A 25,960-nucleotide genomic window follows, 5' to 3' on the forward strand; every position below is an offset into this window, starting at 1 on the left:
GTGGCTTAACAGATACAGTGTGAGAGCAGATAAGACTCTTCGTCAGAACATAAAATAAGAAGAGTATAAAGTGAAAGTGGTTTTAAAAATTGGCCTATTGGGAAAGTTTGTTATTTTCAGAATTTTGGATTACATATACAGCCAGTTCTCCTCTAACATATGTTTTCACTACATGTTATGGGTAGAACATTGTTGGGGGATTAGGGAACATTCTTCCAATAACATGTGTTTGGATATGGTGGGGGAGGAAAATCATGTACACACGCATGCTATCGATCAGGGTGTGTGTACTTAATGTGAGTTTTCCCTAATGTGAAATCTCTCCTTCTCCCCACCTCCTGCCCCTCCCCCTCTCCTATCTCCTCTCCTCCGACCCTCTCTTCCCACCCAGCCTCTCCTTCCCTCTCTCTCCTTCCTCTCTATCTCTCTCTCCTTCCTCTCTATCTCTCTCTCCTTCCTCTCTATCTCTCTCTCCTTCCTCTCTATCTCTCTCTCCTTCCTCTCTCTCTCCCCATCTCTCTCCTCTATCTCTCTCTCCCCATCTCTCTCCTGTATCTCTCTTTTCCCTTTCTCCTCCCTCTCTCTCCCCGTGATATACCTATATCAAGAGGGAGGGGGTGGGGAGCAACATACCGAATAGAATAAGTGTGTACTAAAAGAGTAAAAGTAAATCTGTACAAACCTCCTGCACTTTACTGTTTATACAAACCACTTAACCATAAGCATTTGTTTTGGACAGGGAAGGTGTCTACCAATTCTGTTATATTGTACTCTCCCAAGCACTTAGTACTGTGCTCTGCACACAGTAGGTGCTCAATAAATATGATTGATTCCCTCCTTCCTTAGATCATTCCCCACCCAGGACCCTGTTGTGTTGGGCGTCTTCAATAATGGCACCCACTAGCAAATATAAGATAAGGAGAATTTGAATCTAAGTAGAGCCAAGCAATCAACCAGCCAACAATCAGTGTTTTTTGGAGCACTTACCACAGTGCAGAGGGTAGTGAAGATTGTTGACAGGGAATGTGTCTGTTACATTGTACACTCCCAAGTGCTTAGTACACTGTTCTACACATGGTAAGCACTCAACAAATACAATTGAATGACTGACATTACAATAGAGTTAGTAAACACAATCACTGCCCACATGGAGATTACAGATGAGGGGACCACTCAGCTACCCACGCAAGTTTCCCAGGCAATTCCAACAAAAAATGTTCAGTATCAATTAGCCTTCAAATCCCTGTTTTGAGGCTAATCCAGGCTGATTAGTTACAGACCAATAATCCATGGGCAGGTGGCATAGGCCCCATCACTAGTATCAGTGGTAACAGTCAGCCTCCCTCTGGCATTTCCGGCTAAGGCTGGGCCCAGTGCTGCAGATGCAGGCACTCCTCACCAGGTTGCCAGTCCAGTCCTTCGGAATCAGTCCTTCTGTTTCCTCAGGTGAAGATGACCCTCTCTGGCTGAGCTGAATGCTGCTCCTCTCATAGGGGTCATACAGCAGTAGCAGAGATACTATTAAAGCAGGGTGGTCTAGCGGAAAGGGCACAGTCCTAGAAGTCAGAAGATCTGAGTTCTAATCCCAGCTCTGCTACTTGTCTGCTATGTGACCTTGGGCAAGTCACTTCTCTGTGCCTCAGTTACCTCATCTGTAAAATGGGCAGTAAGACTGTGGAGCCCCAAGTGGGACATGCACTGTGTCCAACCCGATTTTCTTGCATCTACTCCGATGATTAGTACAGTGCCTGGCACACAGCGCTTAACAAATACCACAGTTATTATTAAGGGGACCTCTCAATCAATCAATGGTATTTATTGAGCACGTACTGTGTGCCGAACACTGTACTAAGCACTTGGGTGAGGACAGTACAACAGAGTCAGTAGTCATGTTTCCTGTCCACAGTGAACTCTCCCGGGTTGTTCCAAGGCCCTTACTCTTTCCAATGACTTCCTCCTAGCCAGTTCCTGTTACTAAAGGCAACTCCCATTTTCTCCCACCATGTAGTTCTTTCAGGCCGCCCTTCCCAGAATCTCCACCTTTTGGACGAGCTGTACCTCACCTTGCTTGCGGCATATATGCTAAGCATTTTACTGAGCATTGGGGTAGATACAAGATAATCAGGCCAGACATAGTCCCTGTCCCACACAAGGCATGGAGTCCAAGCAGGAGGGAAAAACAAGTATTGAAATTCCATTTTACAGATCAGAAAACCGAGACACGAAGCCATTAAGTGACTTGCCCAAGGTTACACAGAAGGCAAATGATGGGAATGTTTCTGCTTATTGTTGTATCATACTCTCCCAAGCACTTACTACAGTGCTCTGCACTCAGTCCGTGCTCAGTAAATACAATTGAATGGAAGTGGCGGAGCCGGGATTAGAACCCAAAATCCCCTGACTCCCAGGCCAGTGCCACTTCCACTAGGGCACGCTGATTCTCTAAAGTTCATTGATCCCAGATCTGTTACCCTTAGTCAGAGGATGAAATCCAAATCAATAGTGGTTTTGAAAGCCAAATCAAGCAGTCAGGTGGAGACCCAGTTCAATCACTAGTTAGTAACAAAATCCCCTTGCCAGGCCCCCATATTATATATTTCAATTTTAAAGCGGAACCAGAGTTAAAAAAAAAAAAAAAAAGCTATTAGGCTGGTGGCTTGGCATTACCCTCCTGTCCTTTCCTCTATAATACCTCCACTGCTAATGAGCAGTGAGACAGGCCAAGTCCAATTGAAAGAAGAAAAGGAGATAGGAATGAGTTGATATCCTGCAAAGTGAGCAGCCCACTCCTGGGCAAATAATCCTCATCAAGTAGTCTGTATGAAGCAGCTAGAAACATTCGGCACACTGCTAGGAACAAAAGTGAAAAGCTCGCTCTATTTTATTGGATTTTGAATTCACATATTGCATGCAGTGCTGAATATTTTTAAAACAGAATCAACCCAGTTTCCCCAGAAGAACCCCTGTATAAGGAACTAGAAACTGGAACTTTTTCATTTTAATTTGTTAAATTCGCTGTAATTCTCGTAGCTGCCAGAAGAGAGCAGAACTTCATTTTAAAAGGAGAAAGAAGTATAACCCTCATTAAAGTTAATAGAACTTTTATAATTCCCTTTTCTTTCTTTGCTCCCTGGTGTTATTTTCAACTCATCCAGAATTAAGTAATGAAGACAACTAAGAATATAATTAATCTATGCAATTAAATAATTTTGGTGACATAAATAAAATCTGTCTCTAGACGTTTTTAGTTGCTGTAAAAATCCCCAAGCCACCTCTGCATCCTTCCAGGGTAGAAAGCTTCATAAATATGTATAATTATTCTATTTTCTGATGAACCTGCATTCTCATATTTAGAACTTGAATTTATTGCAGCATATGAGTAATTCCTATCTTTAAAATATTTTCATTAACTATTCATTGAAGTTTTCCAAAAGACATGCCTTATACAACTTGGAGGGGTAAGAGAGGTGTTACACTGTTTCTTTATTATTAATCAATTCGTGTGTAACTGAATTTAAATGTGAAATGTCTCCTTTAAATTTAAACATTGCATTTTGCAATGGGGATTTTATTCATAAAGGACCATGACTCAGAATAGCCAGTATCCTATTGTTGTGGTTTTTGATTAAGACCTCAAGTTAGTTAATGCTAAATGGAATTTGGCAATCTTCTTTTCCTTTCATTTTATTTACATCTGAATTTTCCAAAGATTGAATTTTTGGACTGGGAACACTTCATTTGCCTGCAAAACATTGGGAGTGGTGTGGGAAAGATTGGATTATTTTACATTGAAAAGCTGGCTTGTTGGGTCAGTTCAGAGTAACAGTATTTTACTGAAACGTGGGCAGATTTTATATTATCACTTAAATAGTAAAACTGTCTGTTGGCTTCATTAATTTGCTTGGTCCTTGCTTTGAGACTTTGAGAAAGTACATTCCTAAATCGTAGCCAAGTTGGCTTCGGTTCATACACAACAGATTGCCTGTTGCAAGTAAAAATAACCATTTTTGATTCAACAATTTTAGTATCTTTATTCATATACTTGAGGGACAATCCAAAATAAAAAGTGCATATATTAAAAGGATATCATTTCCACTTTTGTTGTATTCCCTTTTGAATAATTTTCAAATACTTTTTGACTCTTTATCCTGTGTGCTGTTCAAACATGAAGGTCCTAGAATTTTGCCAAAATATAGTTATAAAAATTACACAAGATCTAGGCTTTCTCTCAGTTTTCTTCCACATTTTAGGATCAAATGCCACATAGAAGCACTATTTAGTTTTTAAAATGAGTTCCCACAAAATTGGAAGTGATTTTTATCGGTAAAACGAATGGGTGTTTTTCACTCCACCAAGGAGGGAAGGATGGCGGGGTGGGGAGGTTTGTGTGTGTGTGTTTGTGTGGGTGTGTGCTCACGTTTGTGTATATGTCGATACATATGTAATATATATAACCAAGTTTATACTAACTGTCTGGCGGCTAAGACTAATCTAGTTCCTTTTTGTATCGGCTGTTAGGCAATAAAAATAAGGCTATATTTTAAACAAGAAAATGTTCATATGCCATAATATTTACACTAAATTGCATAACAGCTTTAGATGATGTCGTATGTTACACTACATAAACTCTTTTCTTAAGCCAGACTCTTTGTATATATCATCTTTCAGTGATTGTACACACTGGTATGGTGTTTCAGTTGATATGATTTTAATCACTATTAGGTTGAACTTGAAAGAAAGTTGGAATCCGCTACTAAGTCTAAACTACATTACAAGCAGCAATGGGGACGAGCTTTAAAAGAGCTTGCAAGACTGAAGCAGGTATGTCATTAGATTACAGCAGAGGCATGTGGTAAGTTTAGTTTTTATTTTAATGCTTGGTTCCACTTCAGGCTTTGGCATACTTGGTTTTATAACCATTCTGTTCTTTTTTTCCAGGATTTGGTTCTATCCATGATATTGTTAAAGATTTAAGGATTTTCTTACTTTTCCCACTGTAGTAGAGAGAATATTACTTGCACCCATTCCCCCCACCCCCTGCCCTCCTACCCCTGGAACTATTGAAAGTTCCGTTTAAAGAGTGTCCCTTATCCTTGTACATCTCCTCTTCAAGAAATTGGGGATCTTTTCTGACAACCTACCCTTTCACAGTTTTATTCACTTTTCTTTCATTTGTTTTTAGCAAACCCTTCATCTACCTACTTGGGACCCAGGGGGTGATTCCTCTCCACTAAGTGATTTATTGTTGAAGGAAATAAGCAGATGATTAAGGCACATGGTCTCCATTTAACATGCACTACATTGATGTCTCAGAAATTTAAACACACACACACACACACACTATAGAATTAGTTCCGGAAAATAAATGGGAATTTTTGCCAGCATAGAGAAATTTTTCCACATTGACCTTCCTTCTCTCCTGAGTTATTTTGCTCTGCTTCATTTTCTTCTCTCCTAAACAACCCCCAAGACAAAAACAAAAATTATTCTTTAAATATCAAGAAGTTAGACTGTAAACTCATTGTAGGCAGGGAATATGTCTACCAATTCTGTTGCATTGTTCTCTCCCAAGCACTTGGTATAGTGCTCTGCACACAGTAAGTGCTCAATAAATATATTGATTGGTGTGGCTCCCTCAAAAGATTTGTCGGAGTACAGATAAGTCTCCTAACATGTGGAAGTATATTTGACTTCTCCACTTCTATTCTCCACCTACACCCACTCCCTTAGAGAACTTATTCACTCCCACGGTTTCAGTTACCATCTCTACATAGGTGATTCCCAAATCTACCTTTCCAGCCCTGATCTCTCTCCTTCTCTGCAGGCTCATATTTTATCCTGCTTGCAGGGCATCTCTACTTGGGTGTCCCACTGAAATCTCAAACTTAACATGTCCAAAACAGAACTCCTCATCTTTCCACCCAAACCTTGCCCTCCCCTTTATCTTTGCCATCAATGCAGACAACACCACTATCCTACCTGTCTCACAAGCCCCTAACCTTGGCATTATCATTGATCCATCTCTCCTATTTAACCCACATATTCAGTGTCACCAAATCCTGCCATTTCTACCTTCACAACATCACTAAAAGTCACTTTTTCCTCTCCATCCAAACTGCCACTATACAGATCCAAGCACTTATCATATCCCACTTCGTCTGCTGCATTGGCTTCCTTGCTGTTGTCTCTGCCTCCTTTCCCCTCCCACTCCAATCCTTTCTTCACTCAACTGTCTGAATTATTTAAAAAAAAAAATTCAGTTCACATCTTCCTACTCCTCAAGATCCTCCAGTCATTGCCCATCTACCTCTAAATCAAACAGAAACTCCTTATGACCAGCTTTAAAGCACATAATCACCTGGCCCCCCTCCAATCTTACCTCGCTGATTTCCTACTACAACGTAGCACACACATTTCACTCCTCTAATGCCAAGTTACTTGCTTTACCTTGATCTCTTCTATTTACCACCAATCCCTTGCCAATGTCCTCTCTTTGTCCTGGAACTCCCTCCTTCATCACACACTATGGACTACCACTCTCCCTGCCTTGAAATCACATCTCCTCCAAGAAGCCTTCCCAAACTAAGCCCTCATTCCCCTTACTCCTTCTCAATTCAATTAAATCATATTTATTGAGTGTTTACTGTTTGCAGAGCACTGTACTAAGTGCTTGGAAAGTACAATTCAGCAATAAAGAGAGACAATCCTTAGCCACACCAGGTTTACAGTCTCTATTCTGCATCACCTGGGCATCTGTACCCTTTAAGCAGTTGATACCCCACCCTCAGCCCCACCACACTTATGTACATATCCGTAATTCATTTTAATGTGTGTCTCCCCTTGTGGACTCTAAGCTCCTTGTTGGCAGAGAGTGTGTCTACTAGCCCTATTGTATTAGATGCTCCCAAGTGCTTAGTCGAGTGCTCTTCACACAGTAAGCACTCAATAAATACCATTGATTGATTTATTTGACCTGAACATTTTAAAGTTTAGGCATACCCCATAGACTTTCATCCACACCAAACACTGGGGTAGATGCAAAATTATCTTGTCCGCCACAGTGCCAGTCCCACATGAGGCTCATGATCTAAGTGGGGTGGAGAACAGGTATTGAATCCCCATTTCACAGATGAGGAAACGGAGGTGCAGAGAAGTGACTTGCCCAAGGTTACAGAACAGGCAAGTGGTAGAGCTGGAATTAGAATCCAGGTCTTCCGACAGAGGGAGGAAGGGCCTGGAATGCCCTCCCTCTGCCCCTCCGCCAAGCTAGCTCTCTTCCTCCCTTCAAGGCCCTGCTGAGAGCTCACCTCCCCCAGGAGGCCTTCCCAGACTGAGCCCCTTCCTTCCTCTCCCCCTCGTCCCCCTCTCCATCCCCCCATCTTACCTCCTTCCCTTCCCCACAGCACCTGTATATATGTATATATGGTTGTACATATTTATTACTCTATTTATTTATCTTGTACATTTCTATCCTATTTATTTTATTTTGTTGGTATGTTTGGTTCTGTTCTCTGTCTCCCCCTTTTAGACTGTGAGCCCACTGTTGGGTAGGGACTGTCTCTATGTGTTGCCAATTTGTACTTCCCAAGCGCTTAGTACAGTGCTCTGCACATAGCGCTCAATAAATACGATTGATTGATTGATTGATTCCGACTCTCAGGCCTGTGGTCTTTCCACTAGGCCGTGTTTCTTCCCTTAACTGAATGATCTTATTTCTTTACATGTAATTTTTAATAAGCTTTGATCATGTGACATTAGATAAAATCATGTTCTTAATAAAATATGGGACAGCTGTAGTTAGTTTAAAAGCTGTACTCTCTAACTTTGCCCTAAGACACTGAGAGGCACCCTCTGCTAGAGGAGCAGGGTGAGGCGGGGCCTTCCTGACATGATTTCCCTGTACTTTTTGGCCTTCCCCTGCTGAACTTCTCCCTGAACTCACATGTAAACTTTTTTGCTCCTTCCCTGTCATCCGTAGTTTTACCCTGACTTCTTCTGTGTACTCCATTCCCTCACTCTTATGGCTCCAGTTCCTTTGCTACAAACCTTTTCTCAAGAAAATCTCACTACACACCCCTATCTATCTATCAGAGAAGTAGCGTGGCTCAGTGGAAAGAGCACGGGCTTTGGAGTCAGAGGTCATGGGTTCAAATCCTGCCTCTGCCAACTGTCAGCTGTGTGACTTTGGGCAAGTCACTTAACTTCTCTGGGCCTCAATTACCTCATCTGTAAAATGGGGATTAAAACTGTGAGCCCCCCCACATGGGACAACCTGATCACCTTGTAACCTCCCCAGTGCTTAGAACAGTGCTTTGCACATAGTAAGCACTTAACAAATGCCATTATTATTATTACCTACTGAGAGGACATACCCAAAGTCCTTGTATCAGTATCGTCTTTCCTTTTACCTTTCAAGTCACTGTAGCATCCTTAAATCATATTTTCAAATCCAGATCTAATACTCCTCCATGACTCCAAGTTGATGCTCCCCCCAATTTTTCTCAGCATAATTCTCCTTCTGGTAATGTTCCTTTAATATACTTATGCATTCATACCCTCCTCTTCTTGAGGAGTGGCACAGTGAACCAGCTCCTTGGACTTTGGGGACCGTGGGTTTGTTTTTTTTTTAATGCCCTTCTGGTGGAGTAGGCCTACTCTAGCACCAGGATTACAAATTGGAAATTACTCTATGGTCAATTTATAGAACTAAATGTCTTGGGGAGGAGGATTTAACTATGACACTGTCCAGTTTGGCAGTTTTCTATGGTGTGAAATTCACTTACCTTTAAAAAAAAAATGATTAAAAACACATGATTGTATTTAAAAATAAAATTGGAATTTTAGATCTGTTTTAGTTCAGAGGATTGTTTGTGCAATTTCTTGTTTAAATTGGATTAGTACCATGTTAATTTTGCATTGCCTCTGGTGAATAGCCATGGGGATGTAATCTCTGCCAGTAATTTGTCACACCAAAGCCCTCTGGAAGACCATACAAAACATTTGTATAGTGAGGATTAGACGTTGAAAGCCATATCTTAGATTGTTAATAAATGTTAATGACAAACCCCAGCTGGTAAGTCTTGGAAATGAGATCTAATGCTTTGTGCCCATTGCCAAAGAAATGTTTAAACAGAGATTTCCATTACTCAAAGGTGACCTAGTACAGTCAATTTGTGAATTAAAAAAGCATAATCTACTTAAGTATTTAGAAAAATCTTGTTTTCTTTTGATTTGCAACCATAAAAGTCAGTATTTCCAAATTATAAAGTATCTTTGTTATCTGCTTGTGTTAGGTTTCGGCTGTAATCATGGTCAATGTAAAATTAGTATTACACAGAAAATGGGTTTTGTAATTTTGAAAACTAGGAAAAAGTTCCCTGAATATTTTGCGCTTAGAATTTCAGGACATAGTGTAACACTGGTGATAAAGTGGCATACGGGTAAGATCATAAGGATTTTCAGTAGATCAGTGGAAAGAGCTTGGGAGTCAGAGGTCATGGGTTCAAGTTTCAGCTCCACCGCTTGTCAGCTGTGTGACTTTGGGCAAGTCACTTAACTTCTCTGTGCCTCAGTTCCCTCATCTGTAAAATGGGGATTAAGACTGTGAGCCCCGTGCGGGACAACCTGATCACCTTGTATCCTCCCCAGTGCTTAGAACAGTGGTTTGCACATAGTAAGCGCTTAACAAATGCGATCATTATTATTATTATTATTATCCCCTTCACTGTTGTCAGGTAGTTTTTAATCTTCCCCTTTCCTGCCATTGAGTATTATTTTTGTGCTATATTTAAACCCATTCAAACACTTGAATTAATTTAGTCATCAAATACACAAAGACGGTACAGTACTGAATCAGATTCTTCTAGTGTGGAAGTGACCTACACAGGGGCATGAAGTCCCCCAAGGTGGCATTAGTGCTCCGCTGCTGCAGTTAGCTGCCAAGCTGGGGGTGCATCAATCAATCAATCAATGGTATTTGAGTTCTTACTGTGTGCGGAGTACCGTACTAAGGGCTGGGAGAATACAGGATGACAGAATAGGTAAGCGTGTTCCCTGCCTACAAGGGGCTTGCAGTCTTGGGCACCATGTGCCTCGTGGCTTGAGAGAGGCAATGCACCCCCTGAAAATGCCTGAATACCAGGCTTTGGTTAACAAGAGGCTTGGAGCCCGTCCTTTTTCATGTGGAAAGAGCAGAAAGAAATGGTCACTCGTCAGTTATATTGGAATGAAGTATATTCACTTCAGAATGGGAAACCACCCAATCTTTTGTAGGCTGAAAATCCTTTACCATATTTGTATCCTATAGTTCTGTTTCAAACGAAGTTTGATGTGTTTTCTTAAAGCAACACAGACTCCGTTGGCTGACATCGGCACTATCTTGTCCAATGTCCTGCTTATCCACTCGGAGTAATTAATTTGATTAATTTACAAGTAATTTAGCCAAGGATGGGATTTAAATCTTTGTTTAAAATAACAGTTGGAGGTCCAACTCTTGGTTAAAAACTGTGTCTTGAAACCATCCAGGCCCTCCTACTGACTTGTCAGCTCTGGGTTATTTTCAGAAAACTTTACTTGAGTTCCTTAGCTTCAGTTGTAAGTTTTTCCCACAGACTTGCATGGTATGTGTGAGTGGGAGAGTGAGTAGTGGCCGCTTTTTAGCCGTTGTTTAGTCTAGGGTATGTATGTTTACATCTCCCTTCTGGATTTATAGGCAGCTATGGCAAAATACAGATTGGGTTTACTTGATTGAGGATCCTCTTGCTCAGAGCACCTGGCAATGTGGAGGATTTCTCTCATCAGTTTCTGATTTTTTACTTTACTATTGATGTACCCTATCCAACCCCAAAATTCAGGAATATTTTGAGACTTTCATTTTTTTCCTCATAAAATTTAGGGTAAATAGATTAAGATCCTTTCTCCTTCAAAGAAGGAATTCTGATGATTAAGCAGCCGTAGATATGGCATATAAGAATTGCCCAATACTGACCCTAATTAAAAATGTGTCTGTTTAGTGGGGAAAGAATGGAGCTTTACCCGAGGGCAAAACATTGACTGTGGTTCAACGTGTTCTGGATGCTATACCCTTTAAGGAGAAGGGGAAAGAATGCTGGAGGAAATACTTAATATTCTAGGGAGTTTTCTGTAGTACTGTGCCTCCTAGAAAGAAAGCCAGTGTTCTTGCAAAGATGAAATGACCACAACAATTTGCAGTCACTTTTATAAGGCCAGAGTTTTCTTTTCTCCTCAGTATTTACATTGAGCCTGAATTCTCTGTGGCAAGGCTCTTGGGAGCCTCCTTTCTCCCCGCTTTTCTCCAGCCCCCCGCCCCAATCCTGAAAGAGGAGTGATGATGTGCTGGGCTCAAAGCCCCTTGGTGTGTCATACCCCAGGCTCACCAGGTAGATAGGACTGCCTCGGGGAGCTTCTCCCAGCTACAGTTCTGGAGGGATGTGGGATTGGCCAGATGATGTCTGGTTTAGGGACTCCTGCAAAAGGAAGAGATGTCCCCTGACAATACACCTAAAGGATATTGATTGGGCACATGTACTGTGCACAAAGGAAACCAAATTCTTCTTCCTGGGTCAATTTTTGGAGAGAAGTCTACCTGGATTACCTGCTCCTGCTTTTCCCCATCATATTGGTTGGTGGGGAGGGAGGAGATTGATATTTCCGAAAGCAAGTATCGTACCATAGGACAAAAATCAATAAATCACTTAGCGAACAATGTTGTTTTGAGAAGTCGTGTTATTAAGTGAGTTTTGCAAGAGGTAGTTGTTCTAAGAAGTGGATTTCACTTTGAGCACTAAAAAAAAATGAACATGTACCAAAGTACCTAAAAGAGTCTCAAGTCGTGCCAATTTTATCACCAGACACCAATAAAGACTCTTTCGTCATAGCCATCAATGGCATTTATTGGGTGCCAACTTAGTGCCAAACGCTGTCCTAAGCGCTTAGGACAGGACAAGAGAAGTAAGACATAACAATTGGTGCCGTCCAGGATCTTACAGTCTAACAAGGGTAGTCAGGCAAAAATTAGAATTAGTTCTAAATAGGAGCAGGAAGTAATTAATAGAAATGTATCAGGGTGAAAATAGTTGAATGATTGAATAGAGCAGTAAATTTACAAGCAATATGCATAGGTAGACATGTATTGAAACTAAATGTTGAGGATAGGAATGAAATATATGCCTGACAAGGGTGGTGTTGATTTGATATATGACGGGGGTTTTGAAAATGATCAGGGAATGTTTCCCAAAGGAGTTGGGGTTTTAGAAGGGCTTGGAAGATGGGTAGGGCTGTGCTCCTTTCCCTACTCCCTTCCCCACAACAAAGACTGGAAGTAACATTCTTTGTGACAGTTATTTGAGCACTTGGGTAGATTAGGTAATTCTGAAGGGACATTATATAGGATCCCCCATATTTTGTTAAGGGGAACTCATTTGCTCATTTTAGGTGTATTTTTTTTAACTAAAAATGTAAAAAAACTGAGTTATTGCTACACAAACCCATTAGAGCATGCTGTTTATAAAATGATAAACACTATGCAGTTTATAAAGGGTGAATTATTGCTAAAAGAACACAGTCCCTCTCCACGGGTATGGCAGATATTTATCTAAGGAAGACGTTTCTGTAGGATTTTGCTATGGTCATGTAGACATTCTCCAAGAGTGAGGTGTAGGGAGATGCCGCAGAAAAACAGATCTGGGTTGAACATTTTATCATATAAGAATGTTCTCCCTTCATTAGATAGGTCAACAGTGCACCTCACAGTTCGTCCAATGTGAGCATATGCCTAATTTTGATTAATGAAATAGACTGCTTATTTGGTCCAAGTCTGAATATCTTGCCCTTCTCTTTTGATCTGCCAGTTTTTTGTTTGTTTGTTTTAGAAGAGATAAAGGAACCTTTACAGCAGCAAAAACAGCAGCTGGGAAGAGTGTATATTGCTGAATGCTGAATTGTACCAGCAGTGTATAAAAGAATTAGACCAGGTTTAAATAATCAAAGCTGCTCATATCAAGGGGTGGGTCAGAATAAGGGCCCTAGGAGTGGTTGTGATGGTGGTGGTAGTAGTAGCAGTAATAGTTGTAGTAGTAGCAGCAGCATTTACCGAATGTCCTCTTGATGAGGCTTTTTGTATTAGGTGCTTAGGAAGCTTGGGGTACCCAAGTGGTGTTTTCCCTGCCCACACAGTTTTATACTCAAACAGGAGAGTCCAAAACATAAAAATATGCACCACTTAGTCAATACAAATTGAGTGGACAGATATACATGAATTATAAGGAGGGTGTAAACAAACTTGTAATTGTTAGCCCTAAGGGTGAAGAGCATCCATATCTAGTTTAGGGAAAGGGGAGGGTGGATCCTGAAGTTGTTCTGGGAAGCCAGGAGTCAGGAAGTCCTTTTCCCCCTACTCAAGGGCCGTTAGCTCCAAGGTGCTAAACGGACTGTAGATATAACAGTGTTTTACATTTTTCATTTTCATGTGGTTTGTGGTCTTACACATTTAATAGACTTGAAGTGAATATCATGGAGAAGGATAATCTCCAGGCATGGCTATGAGGGAATAACCTGAGCCTGAGAAAAAAATCATTGCCATTAAGTCTATTTTTTTATTCCTAGTTAAATCCTCATCTTTTGGTCTGCATGTATATATGTGCACAAAAATCCTCAAAATCCTCCTCAAAAATCTCCAGTGGCTTCCAATCGATCTGCGCATCAGGCGGAAACTCCTCACCCTGGGCTTTGAGGCTCTCCATCACCTCGCCCCCTCCTACCTCACCTCCCTTCTCTCCTTCTACAGCCCAGCCCGCACCCTCTGCTCCTCTGCCGCTAATCTCCTCACCATACCTCGTTCTCGCCTGTCCCACCATCGACCCCCGGCCCATGTCATCCCCCGGGCCTGGAATGCTCTCCCTCTGCCCATCCGCCAAGCTAGCTCTTTTCCTCCCTTCAAGGCCCTACTGAGAGCTCACCTACTCCAGGAGGCCTTCTCAGACTGAGCGCCTTCCTTCCTCTCCCCCTCGTCCCCCTCTCCATCCCCCCCATCTGACCTCCTTCCCTTCCCCACTGCACCTGTATATATGTATATATGTTTGTACATATGTGTTACTCTATTTATTTATTTAGTTTACTTGTACATATCTATTCTATTTATTTTATTTTGTTAGTATGTTTGGCTTTGTTCTCTGTCTCCCCCTTTTAGTCTGTGAGCCCACTGTTGGGTAGGGACTGTCTCTATATGTTGCCAACTTGTACTTCCCAAGCGCTTAGTACAGTGCTCTGCACACAGTAAGCGCTCAATAAATACAATTGATGATGATGATGATGATGCACAGGTTCATGTGCCCATAATAAGTGAAACCAGTTGCTTTGTGTACAAGCTAGTAAGTGCCTCCAGACTATTTTTTTAACCATATTAGGGAGGGGCAGCCACTGCAGATGGACTTAAGAATGGAACTATGGGCCTAGATGAACTGAGCCCAAATAAATTTAAGGTTACCATGAAAACATGTGTTCTATTCTGTCCCATTAATTGTTTTACTCAGCATTTTCTATGACTAGGGGCTCTTGTATAATAGTCTTTCAAAATGTGAATGAATGTTTATTTTCACAAAACCATGAAAATGGGATTGTTTTGCCACAGTGTGACACAAAGCATGTTAGAGATTTTCGTATATATGTATATATGTTTGTACATATTTATTACTCTATTTTACTTGTACATATTTATTCTATTTATTTTATTTTGATAGTGTGTTTTGTTTTGTTGTCTGTCTCCCCCTTCTAGACTGTGAGCCCGCTGTTGGGTAGGGACCATCTCTATATGTTGCCAACTTGTACTTCCCAAGCGCTTAGTACAGTGCTCTGCACACAGTAAGCGCTCAATAAATACGATTGAATGAATGAATAATGATAACATTTATTAAGAGCTTACTATGTGCAAAGCACTGTTCTAAGCACTGAGCATTTTATTTTTCCTAAGAGAAACTTGAGCTTAAAAAGAGGTTAGCATCACATGTAACTTCAAATGCAGATCCTCTTTAGATTGGTCATCATCAATCTTAATGTACAAGCCTTCCGTTCTTTCATGAGATACGCATGATATTTTGGGTCTTATTTATTCTGCTTTGAGGAGAACAGAATATTTCTGGAAATTTATAAGGCTGTAATCTCATAAAGCCTGTGACCTAACCCATAGTTTAATAATGATGCCTCTCTATAGGAAGATCTCATGAAGGGAGGCATGGATTAAACCCAGAATTTGGGAGGGCAAACTTCATCATTTCACACTTGGCTCCTCTCTCTTCCCCCCCTTCCCCCCCCCTTCCCCCCTCTTCCCCCCTCTTCCCCCCTCTTCCCCCCTCTTCCCCCCTCTTCCCACTCTTCCCCCCTCTTCCCCCCCTTCCCCCCTCTTCCCCCCTCTTCCCCCTTCCCCCCTCTTCCCCCCTCTTCCCCCCTCTTCCCCCCTCTTCCCCCCTCTTCCCCCCTCTTCCCCCCTCTTCCCCCCTCTCCCTCTTTCTTCTTTTCTCTCTCTCTTCCCCCCTCTTCCTCTCTCTCCCTCTTTCTTCCTTTCTCTCTCCCTCTCCCCCTCTGTCTCTTCCTCACCTTCCTCGTGATTTTTCTCTGTTCCTTGAACAAGTCACTTGACCTCTGTAGCTCTGCTTCCCTCTCTTGAGTTGGGCAATGGTGTGAGGAAAAGCCTGAATTAACTTCCTGCTATTTTTATTTGGAAGAGTAAATGGAGGCATTACCTTAGGGTCCTTTGTCCTTATCTAACTCATTGCTGCAGTGTGAGGATTGTTTAGTTGATGATGGTTGAGTACTTTGAAATATGTACTTTTAAGTAGTTTGAGTGTACTCCAGGCTATATTAGGGTTAAGGAGTTGGTGAAATATCACACCCATCTTATGAAGAGTAAAAATCTCAACATTTTTCTTTCATTTATGAGGTAAAACGCAAATGGTTTTGACTTTCAAAATGCCTTTCAACTACAGATTTCAAGGAGCTCTCTGACTACCGTTAAACCTCAGAATACCACAGGGAGGGTAGGGCAGCATTGTCTTCATTTCTCAGATGAGGAAACCACACCACCAGCAGTGAGCCAGAGACAACATTAGAACTTGGAACGCAGAATACCTATTCCAAAGTTTGGACTTTGAGGCAGACGGTATGTTCCTAGAGTCAGTGAGCTGAACAGGCAGTTTCAAATTACAGTGAATATTTCTAAATGTACACCATTCACAATAGTTTTACACCAGCTTTACAACATATCGATTTTGACCTTCCAACATTAGTCTCCATTATGGAACTAGCACTGGGGGCACGGGTGCTGGGATTGGGGAGTGTGAGGTGAAGAAAGTACGTGGAAGCCACAGGGAAAGGGGAAAATCATTTTTTGAACCTGGCGGTGGTAACTGGAGAAACCTTAAAGAGAGTGGAATAACCTGATCGCCAAGCGAAGTCACTGGGGAGGGTCGCCCTGCCAATTTTACTTCCAAAGAAATAAAAGTCAGCTACTCTATCAGAGAGCCTCTCTAATTCATTATAAATACATTAATGTAGCAGTATTTCTCATCTAGAATTGAGTCCACAGTTCTGGGTAATCTTAATAATAATTGAGTGATCAACCTTGGTTCAGGAAACAGTCCATATTTATATCCTTCCTATGTGAAAACTGATTTGGCCTTGCAGCATTAAGATACAATTAGTTAATGAAAAACAGTTCCTAAGCCCAGGGGCCGCTTGTAAAGGGTGTAGTCCTGGTCCAGCTTGGAATAGATGACCTAATAGGATCTCTTCCAACTCTGGGGTTTGATTTATGTTCGCATAGTTCACCAACCAGTTGCTAGTGTTATTGAATGTTGAATTGCACCTATGGTTTTCCTAGTTCCCAAAATGCAGGACACTCAAGATTTTCCAAACATTTGTTACAAATTATCTGTGTGTTTCTGTCCTGTTGAAAGGGGTGCTGGGGCCCCTTTATTCTGGGTTTGTTGCCATTACAGCAGTCACCACGATAGTTTCAACCAGCCACCAACTCTGACCTGCTACCCCTTTTTATGGTATTTGTTAAGCACCTACTATGTGCCAGGCATTGTACTAAGTGGTGGGGTAAATACACGCTAATCAGGGTGGACACAGTCTGTGTCCTACATGGGGCTCGTAATCTTAATCCCAATTTTTCAGCTGAGGTAACCGAGGCACAGAGAAGTTAAGTGACTTCCCCAAAGTCACATAGCAGACAAGTGGCAGGGAGGGATTAGAACCCAGGACCTTCTGACTTCCAGTCCTGTGCTCTGTACACTAGGCCACACTGCTTCTGTACATATCCCAGTCCCCACTGAACACCCAAGTCCACATATGACCCTGAATCCTCTCTAGTTCATTTTGGTCCTTGAAGAGAATGGGATGATGGGATGAGAAGCAGCATGGCCTAGTGGATAGAGCACGGGCCTGGGAGTCAGAGGGTCCTGGGTTCTAATCCCAGCTCTGCCACTTGTCTGCTATGTGTCACTTGACTTCTCTGGGCCTCAGTTACCTCATCTGTAAAATGGGAATTAAGACTGTGAGCCCCATGTGAGACAAGGATTGGGTCCAACCCAATTTGCCTGTACTCACCCCAGCGCTTTGTACAGTGCCTGACACATAGTAAGCATTTAAAAAATACCACAGTTATTATAATGATGATGATGAGTGCATGTATAGAAGATGATATGCGAGTAATGGACACTGCAGTGGCGCCAGATACGGATAGCGCACTGCACTCACAGCTAGATCTTGAGAGAAAGCCACTTCGGGCACCAGGTTTACTGTTCCCAGGCTGTCATTGTGCCAGCAACAAAGTCTTGGTTTTGGTTTCAAGGTGCACAGTGTCATATGAATTGCATATATTCATAATGCTCAGTGTCTATTGACTCGTTTTGCAGCGCGAGCAAGAAAATGCAATGGCCCGTCTTAAAAAGCAGCAACAAGAACTAGAGCACATGAGACTACGTTACCTGGCTGCAGAGGAGAAAGATACTGTGAAGACTGAGCGACAGGAACTCCTAGATATAAGGAATGAACTGAATAGGTAGTGTATTAGAATGATTTTTCCTTTTGACTCAGACGTGGGCGGTTCACCTAAGTGAACATTTCAATTGGTCATCTGTCCCGTAGAGGAAAGCTTTGGTGCCCTTAGCATTAAATGGCCCATTTATAAAATGTATCAGCCTTGAATTATGGAAAGTCTATGCCAAAAGCCATTAGGCTCAATTTTTGTCATGGCTAGGGCTATATTAAACCCAGTTTGCCTTCCACTCCCATAAGTCCTTGCTTTTCTACATAAAAACCTCTTTAATGTTGACTTTCTGTTCTTCAACCAGGGTACCCACTAATCCTTTTAAGTGTCTCAATATTTGCCTTTAATTAGGTGTATCAGATAAAAGAGTCATAAAATAATCTTCTCTTGTCATTTATGTGACTGAAATTTTGTAATGGATGCTAAATGTCACGGTGTACATTTCACCAGTTTCCTTTAAGGTGCACATGGTTTGTTTGGATCCTAGAAATATAATCAGGTAAAAGCTATAACTCTCACAGTTTCATAAAACATAATTAAAATGCTGTTTGAAATAGTCAGTCCTGCAGAGATGAGCAGGTCCTATTAACTTCAAAACAGACCATTATTTTGCCTTTCCTTTCTGCAGACTTTGCTAATGATGATAATCGTATTTAAGTGCTTACTATGTGCCAAGCGCTGTACTAAGCGCTGAGGTAGATAAAAAGATATTACTGCTACTTTGATAAGGAATGCAATTCTTGCAGATAGTATGGTGTGAGGTCAGTGAAGACAAAGTAGGGTGGTATTTGGATACCAGACTGGCATTTGTTTTTGTGTTTATCAGATTAAGGCAGCCGGACCCAGAGCGATGCCCAGAGGCCAGGGATATTGCAAGTGGAAGAGTCGAAAGTCCGTGCAGCAAGGCTGTGGAAGAGGGTTTAGATGAACATTTGACTCGCCTCATAGAAGAGAGAGATACTTTGATGAGAACAGGCGTATATAATCATGAGGATCAACTAATAAGTGAACTGGACCGTCAGATCAGAGAGGCGTTGGCAAAAAGCAGTGGCAGTAACTAGTAACATTTGGAAAAGTCTTTCGTAGCTTTATGCAGACCTAGGTTTGTTTTTATTTCATTACAAAACCCAGGAAATGGAAAAAAGTTAAAAAAAATTGCTGTTTTTACCTTTTTTCTAAGAATCCAAATTTGCATGTTAAAGTTTACAGTATTTATTTGGTTTTTATGTTCCTTTAAATGTATTCTACCTCTCACTCTACCCTGCTTTTATTTGTAATTGCTTTTTATATGCTCTAAGTGATATTTTTGTGTTGATGGCTAACTTCAAAATGACTGTTCACTAAATTTGTACTTGCAAAGAATGACTGCAATAATTCTTAGATACAATTTTACATACTGAGCCAGAAAATGTTGCACTTTACAAATGCTGTTTAGTTATATTTGTAGCTATCTTTTAGAAGGTTAGAGTAGTTATTAACCTGTTTTATTAACTTTCACCCATTTTGCAACCTGTCCTTTTCTCTCCTATTCCCCCCCACCCCCCCACCTAAAGTTAACAGATGTAAATGGAAAGATTTTGAAGTAGAAACCAGTACATTGACTGCAGGGAAACCACATGACATATTAGATGATTCCAGGAGAACATTTTTTCAGTAATCAGATCCATTCTATTTCTCTCCTCCAGGTTTCACTGAGTTCCCCTAATAATAGTCAAGCAAAGTGAAGAGCCTAATATAAGCAGGCTTCTCTTTCAGCCATAGTTGCAAGGATGAATTTTTTTCTCCTATTGGATACAGGAATCCTTACTTCTTCCCATCAGTTACTAATGCAAATCCTCTGGGCCTCAATGGGAGCACACCTTGTGCTGTAAAGTTTCAAAGGAGAAAATCAGAAAGCGTTAAAAAAAAGAACACTTTGCTGATTTTTTTCACCTTTATTTAGTTTATTTTTAAAAAAGAAAAATGGGAATAATGTGTTGTGCCTACAGGGTGCCAAGTCGGCATAAGCCTTTAAAGTTCCCTTAAAATTTCCGGGACTTCAGAGCCAAACATTGGTATAACTGTTTTCCCTAATGCAACAGTTTATTCTGTTTTTACAGTGTGTTCTATTACTGTACTTGGCAAATGTTTATAGCAGTACATTTTCTATGTTACTTTCATAATAAGCATCCCAAATTCCATCATTTCCAAAATGGCAAACATAAAATCATTCCCATTGGGAAATGGACATTATTGACCAAAAACTTCTAGAAACACAAAATGGTATTTTGTAACATCAAGGAGTTTTTGTTTCATTTCTGGGGAGGTAAGTTAACATGGTTATTAATGTCACCACACAAGTTGCAGGTCCCATTTTTGGATTTGAAAAAGTATTCATCTCACACCAGCAACATTTCTAGCAGTAATTTCTGTGAGGAATGAGAATAATGAATAAGGGGGCTGTGTAGTTACTAATCACAGCATGTGTTTCAATATGAATTACGCTTTCATGGTTCTCGCAGTGATTTCATGCCATTTGGATGAAACTGCAGTGTTCTTTTATGACCAAAGGAAGACCTGTTTCCAACGTTGATGCTCTCCCTAGTTTTACTGTGTGCTGGTGATACTATTTTCAAACACAAGAGGGGGCCTTAGACTTTAAAAAAAAAAACAAAGGGAATCTTCTGCATTGATTCTAGACTTTGCTTTGAAATAAAGTGATTTTTTTCCAACTTAATTTAACAAATAAATTCAGAATTTTATTCTTTTTCAAATGTGAGCGGTATGCACTTGTAACCAAGCCACCTTTGCATGTGGGAGAAATACTTCCTTTGTTTTTGTGTTAATTTAGTTTATTTCTAAAGTGCTTAAATTGCAGAAACTTTTTCTGTGACTTGAAGGGGATAAGGCCTGAGATTTAACACTCTTTACATTACTTCAAAGGGGATGATTATTTGCTTCCCAGGGACTTAAAGGTACATGCATTGTTTGATATCCATTAACTCTTAATCCCTGCGAAAGGTGGATAAGGAGCCGAAGGGGAAGAAAAGCAAATGGAACCTTCTTACAGCAAGGGAAACTTTTTAATTGCAAGGAAGTTCTTTTGGCTCATGTACCCCTTTTGGTCAGTATAAAAGTACCACCACCACCACCCCCCGCCAAATGTCGTTTGGTTTGTTTTTGAGCTTGGTTATTTTCAGTTTTAGCTATTTTGAGGCCCATTTTCTAGCAATAAAAAAAATGGAAATGCTTGGAAAGAGGCCTGACAGCACTCTGGCATTGTGTCTCAGAGGCAGGTGCTGGGCTGAGGCGGCACCGCCCATGCCGAGCCCATCAGGGAGGTGGGCACTGCTATGGAGGTTCAGGAGCCTAAGGGAGGTTGGCTCTGATTCCCAGGCCTTCCCAGAGGCTTCCAACTCTGCAATGACGCAGGCCAGGTTGGATACTGGCTGCCCTGTCCAGCTCAAGACCACTCTGGGACCAAACCAGATTTCATGGGAGAATGGACTGGATCCAGCATCATGAGTTGATGGATCAAAGGCAAGTACCATTCCCCTCTAGTCTGTAAGCTCATTATGGGCAGGGATGTGTCTACCAAATCTATTGGATTGTACTCTCCCGAGCTTAGTACAGTGCTTTGCACACAGTAAGCACTCAACAAATAGAGAAACAGCATGGCTTAGTGTAAAGAGCACAGAACTGGGAGTCAGAGGACCTGGGTTCTCTAATCTCTAATCCTGGCTCTGCCATTTGCCTGCTGTGTGACCTTGGGCAAGTGACTTCTCTGTGCTTCAGTTTGCTTATCTGTAAAGTGAGGATTTAATACCTGTTCTCCCTCTCGTCTAGACTGTGAGTCCCATGTAGGACAGGGACCGTATCCAACCTAACTTGTTATCTGTCCCAATTCGTAGTATAGTACTTGGCACATAAATTCTTAAAAAATGCCATAACAATAATAATAATACTGTTAACAATGATAATGAATGTCATTGGTTGACTTTTAAGGTCTGTAAGTGGCAGAGATTTATCGTGTTTAGTCCTGCAGCCTAAAAAGGAGTGCTGCCCTAAGAGATTGACATTTTAATGCTTTCATATCATACGTAATTAAATGTAGATTGTGACATAAGAAAGTAACTAAAACTATTGGGTTGTTACACTTGAGGCATAACCATAAGATCCTGGACTTTAACATAAGTAATTATGTACACACTAGGGACAATTCAGCCATTTGCTCAGATATGGAATTTTTGGTTCTGAATTATTTGGCTTATAACCTGGAAGAAGGGTGTTATGCTGGGTAACGATGGGTGGTATTTTACTCACACACCCAGTTCTCCTATAACAAAAGGTTGCCTTCTTGCCAAACCTCACATTAAGAAAAACTCACTCTCTACTTACTGTTCACCCGTTCCAGCACCTCGCACCAAAGCTGTTTTTCGATAATGCATCACGCTGAGCCCAAACAGGCTCACATTGACAGAAGAACATTCTCTAATTCCCTCATTGCATTGTAGCCCAGATGCATATTGAAAACACGTGTTATGGCAGAACTTAGTGTACTTTGTTGTTGTGGTTTTTGAAATACAAAGCAGTGTTGGAGATTTGTAGGTACTCCTATTTCACCTTTTACTTTCTACCTAGTCTTTTGTTTTTTGTTTTTAAAATGGTATTTAAGTGCTTACCATGTGCTAGGCCCAGTACTAAGCAGTGGAGTAGATGATAAAAGATAATCAGGCCGGGCACAGTCCCTTAAATCCCAGTCTTAATCCCCATTTTACAGATGAGGTAACTGAGGTTCAGAAAAGTGAAGTGACTTGCCCAAGGTCAACCAGCAGACAAGTGGCAGAACCAGGTCCTTCTGGCTCCCTGGCCCGTGCTCCATCCACTAGGCCATGCTGCTTCTCCATTTTCCTTCAGTGGAGTCTGAAAGCTTCTCCCTTCCATCAAGGGAGAGAAGCGACATTCCATGATTCAGTGGTCAAAGACATACAGCATCTGTTTTCTCAGCTATGTGTCCTCCAGCTAATATTCTTAGGTATAGTCAGAATCTCCAATATTTCACTTAGTGGACTGGAGAAGGAAGGCCTGCCTCTGACCTGTCCTTTCCTCATTAGACAAGGCATCAAAGCCAATAGCATTAGGGAACTGTAGAAAGGTGGCTGGATACTTACATCTCATTTCTTTTGCTTCTCCGAGGGTTGTATATTAGCAGTGTTTTCATTAGAAATGTTTTTACAGATGTCGGCTCTCCAGATATGAAGTTGCTCTAGTGGAGAGTCAGTCGGGAGTTTGGCATTCAGAATGAGTTGGGGGGGTGGCGGGAAGAACTCTGTTCTTAAAGACTAATTTATAGAAAAATAATTTCCTGACTTTCTGATATATTGATGTTACCACCCTTGGAGACTTTTAAAGATATATGGTAACTATCCTTAAAAGTTAAAAATGGTTTTGTGTTAAAAAGAAATCCTAAGCCTGTCATTCATCATAGGAGAGATGTAACATTGTGCCCTTTAATATTTTTTGGAAAAGCTTCCCCTTCTCATTTGTAGACAGATATTTTCCCCTTTACCCAGTCATTGGATGGCATTTATACAGAACAAACTTTTTGATTATACTACCTAGTCAAGTACATTCACATTACATCGGAAAGAGTCTGCCAAGTCAAAAAGTGAGCTCACCAGCCAAAGCATTACCACAAAATTCTGTTTTTACAGTATTGATCATGTACTAAATGTTAACTCAGTCTCCAGAAGAACGCTTTGCTGTACTGCATCAAATCGTGGTCCCAGTATTCTGCCCCCAGTTGTGGTCCCAAAGGATGTTTGGAGGAGCAGTGTAATGATGGCCCTTTTTGTGAGCTAATCTCATAGGTACGGATATCTGAATTTCCCTCTAACAACACGTCAGACATCATTATCCACAAGATAAATCCAATCAATCTAGGGAGTTGAAGAATAAATCAAACCACTGGGCAATCATAGTATTTGATAAGTAGAACACAAGGCAAAAAGCATCAAAGCTTTTTCTACCCGTGAAGTTAATAAGCCCGACTTTCCTGGTAACTAAGAAGAGGGCTTTGTGCCTTTGTGGGTGCATGATGCAATTCTCTAAATGATCTCCCACTGGCCAGAAGGAGTTATTGCACCTCCCAAAGTGCCCAGTTTGCTATCAGGGCATCTATTTAGACACCAGAAGCATGGGGCTCCCTGTAATCTGAAGATTTTCTTTCTTAGACTTATCAATGAGCACCATTTGGTATATCAAGCAAGGATAGTTATATCCCCACTGGAGACTCCATTTGGTTATTAAAAGCAGCGTGGCTCAATGGAAAGAGCATGGGCTTGGGAGTCAGAGGTCATGAGTTCAAATCCCGGCTCCGCCAATTGTCAGCTGTGTGACTTTGGGCAAGTCACTTAACTTCTCTGTGCCTCAGTTGCCTCATCTGTAAAATGGGGATTAAGACTGAGCCCCACATGGGACAACCTGATCACCTTGTATCCTCCCCAGCGCTTAGAACAGTGCTTTGCACATAATAAGCGCTTAACGAATGTCATCATTATTATTATTAGTGAAATGGGCTTTCAAATTTGTGAAATAAAACAAAAACTTGCATCTGATGTGGTAGTTTTGTGGTCCAAATGATTTCTGATAACCTCAGAAATGGCTACCTCCTCTTTGGGAATTGCCTGGCCCAAATTTACTTATGTCAACCTCCCTCTGCAGACCAGTCCCACAACTTCCTACTGTTCCCGAGTAAGTAAAATCAAAGAACAAAAGCAACTGCTCATGGCAGATGTGCTCAGGTGCCCGAAAAATGAATATAGTGGCAAAATGATTACTGAGTTTCATAAGCACCCAAGCCTGATTTCCATTAGGCCTACCTTAATTTCCTTTAGGTTCTGCATATAAAAGCCATTCCTTGTTCTTATGGCTGGCAGAAGAGTTTTGAAAGCTACTGGGACAGAGCTATGGCCAAGCTCTGAGATGCTTTTTCTGGGCCCACTTTCAGGGACTGATTTAGGCAGATGCATTTCCCATCGGGTAGCGAGTAGCAGAAATGCAAAGGGAATCATGAGAAAGCTCAGCCTGAGTTGAAAGTCCTGAGTGGGGATGTCTAAAACATCTGTATTTATCAGTCACATACTCTAATCTTTTAAACAATGTTAGACACAAATACATGTTATCGGGGTACTGTAGATGTAGTTTTTTTTATGTATATATCCATGAGGTAAATATTTATTTTCTTCTTCCATAACTGTACTGTTCTTGTATGTGATGGCTTGTGATGTTCCCTGATATTTCTGTTTCTTTTTTCAGATCTGCTTGGCTCTTTTCCTGGGTTCCCAGCGACCTAAGTGTTCCAACTGAGGCAGCACGTAAAGTTAGAACCTCAGAATAAACCTGGACCAAATTCAAAAGCATTTCAGCTACCCGAGCCCAGTGCTGTGGCCACACACACATATCATGAGCATTAGTCCATGGATAATCACAACATGCACTTCACCTCTCAAGGTGACAGTACCCACAATCAGCGTTAGCTTGGACTCTTTCCAGCTCCTTGGGGAGAGAGACTTGACCACCTCTCCCACCACTTCTCAGTTTGGCCACCCTCCTCCCCACTAATGGAATCACAAAGCATGTGACGCCATTTTCAATCAATCAATCAATCAATCAATCAATCGTATTTATTGAGCGCTTACTATGTGCAGAGCACTGTACTAAGCGCTTGGGAAGTACAAATTGGCAACACATAGAGACAGTCCCTACCCAACAGTGGGCTCACAGTCTAAAAGGGGGGAGACAGAGAACAAAACCAAACATACCAACAAAATAAAATAAATAGGATAGAAATGTACAAGTAAAATAAATAAATAAATAAATAAATAGAGTAATAAATATGTACAACCATATATACAT

General features: G+C 41.2%; 1 protein-coding gene across 3 annotated transcripts in view; it reads left to right on the top strand.

Annotated features, from left to right (window-relative positions):
• Nucleotides 1–25,620, top strand: part of CEP120 (centrosomal protein 120) — an 81,259-nt gene extending 55,639 nt beyond the window's left edge. Inside the window, exons 19-21 of one of the 3 annotated variants that reach the window (XM_038769644.1) lie at nucleotides 4,723–4,821; nucleotides 17,931–18,076; nucleotides 25,361–25,620. In XM_038769644.1, coding sequence (XP_038625572.1) covers nucleotides 4,723–4,821; nucleotides 17,931–18,076; nucleotides 25,361–25,442 — 327 coding nt within the window. In that variant the 3' untranslated portion in view covers nucleotides 25,443–25,620. Of the gene's footprint in view, nucleotides 1–4,722; nucleotides 4,822–17,930; nucleotides 18,077–18,890; nucleotides 20,771–25,360 lie in introns of those variants that run through there. The other 2 variants (XM_038769642.1, XM_038769643.1) reach the window with 2 other exon arrangements.
• The last annotated feature ends 340 nt before the right edge of the window (nucleotides 25,621–25,960 follow it).

This window comes from Tachyglossus aculeatus, chromosome X4 (assembly GCF_015852505.1).
Source record: "Tachyglossus aculeatus isolate mTacAcu1 chromosome X4, mTacAcu1.pri, whole genome shotgun sequence".
Taxonomy (NCBI): Eukaryota; Metazoa; Chordata; class Mammalia; order Monotremata; family Tachyglossidae; genus Tachyglossus; species Tachyglossus aculeatus.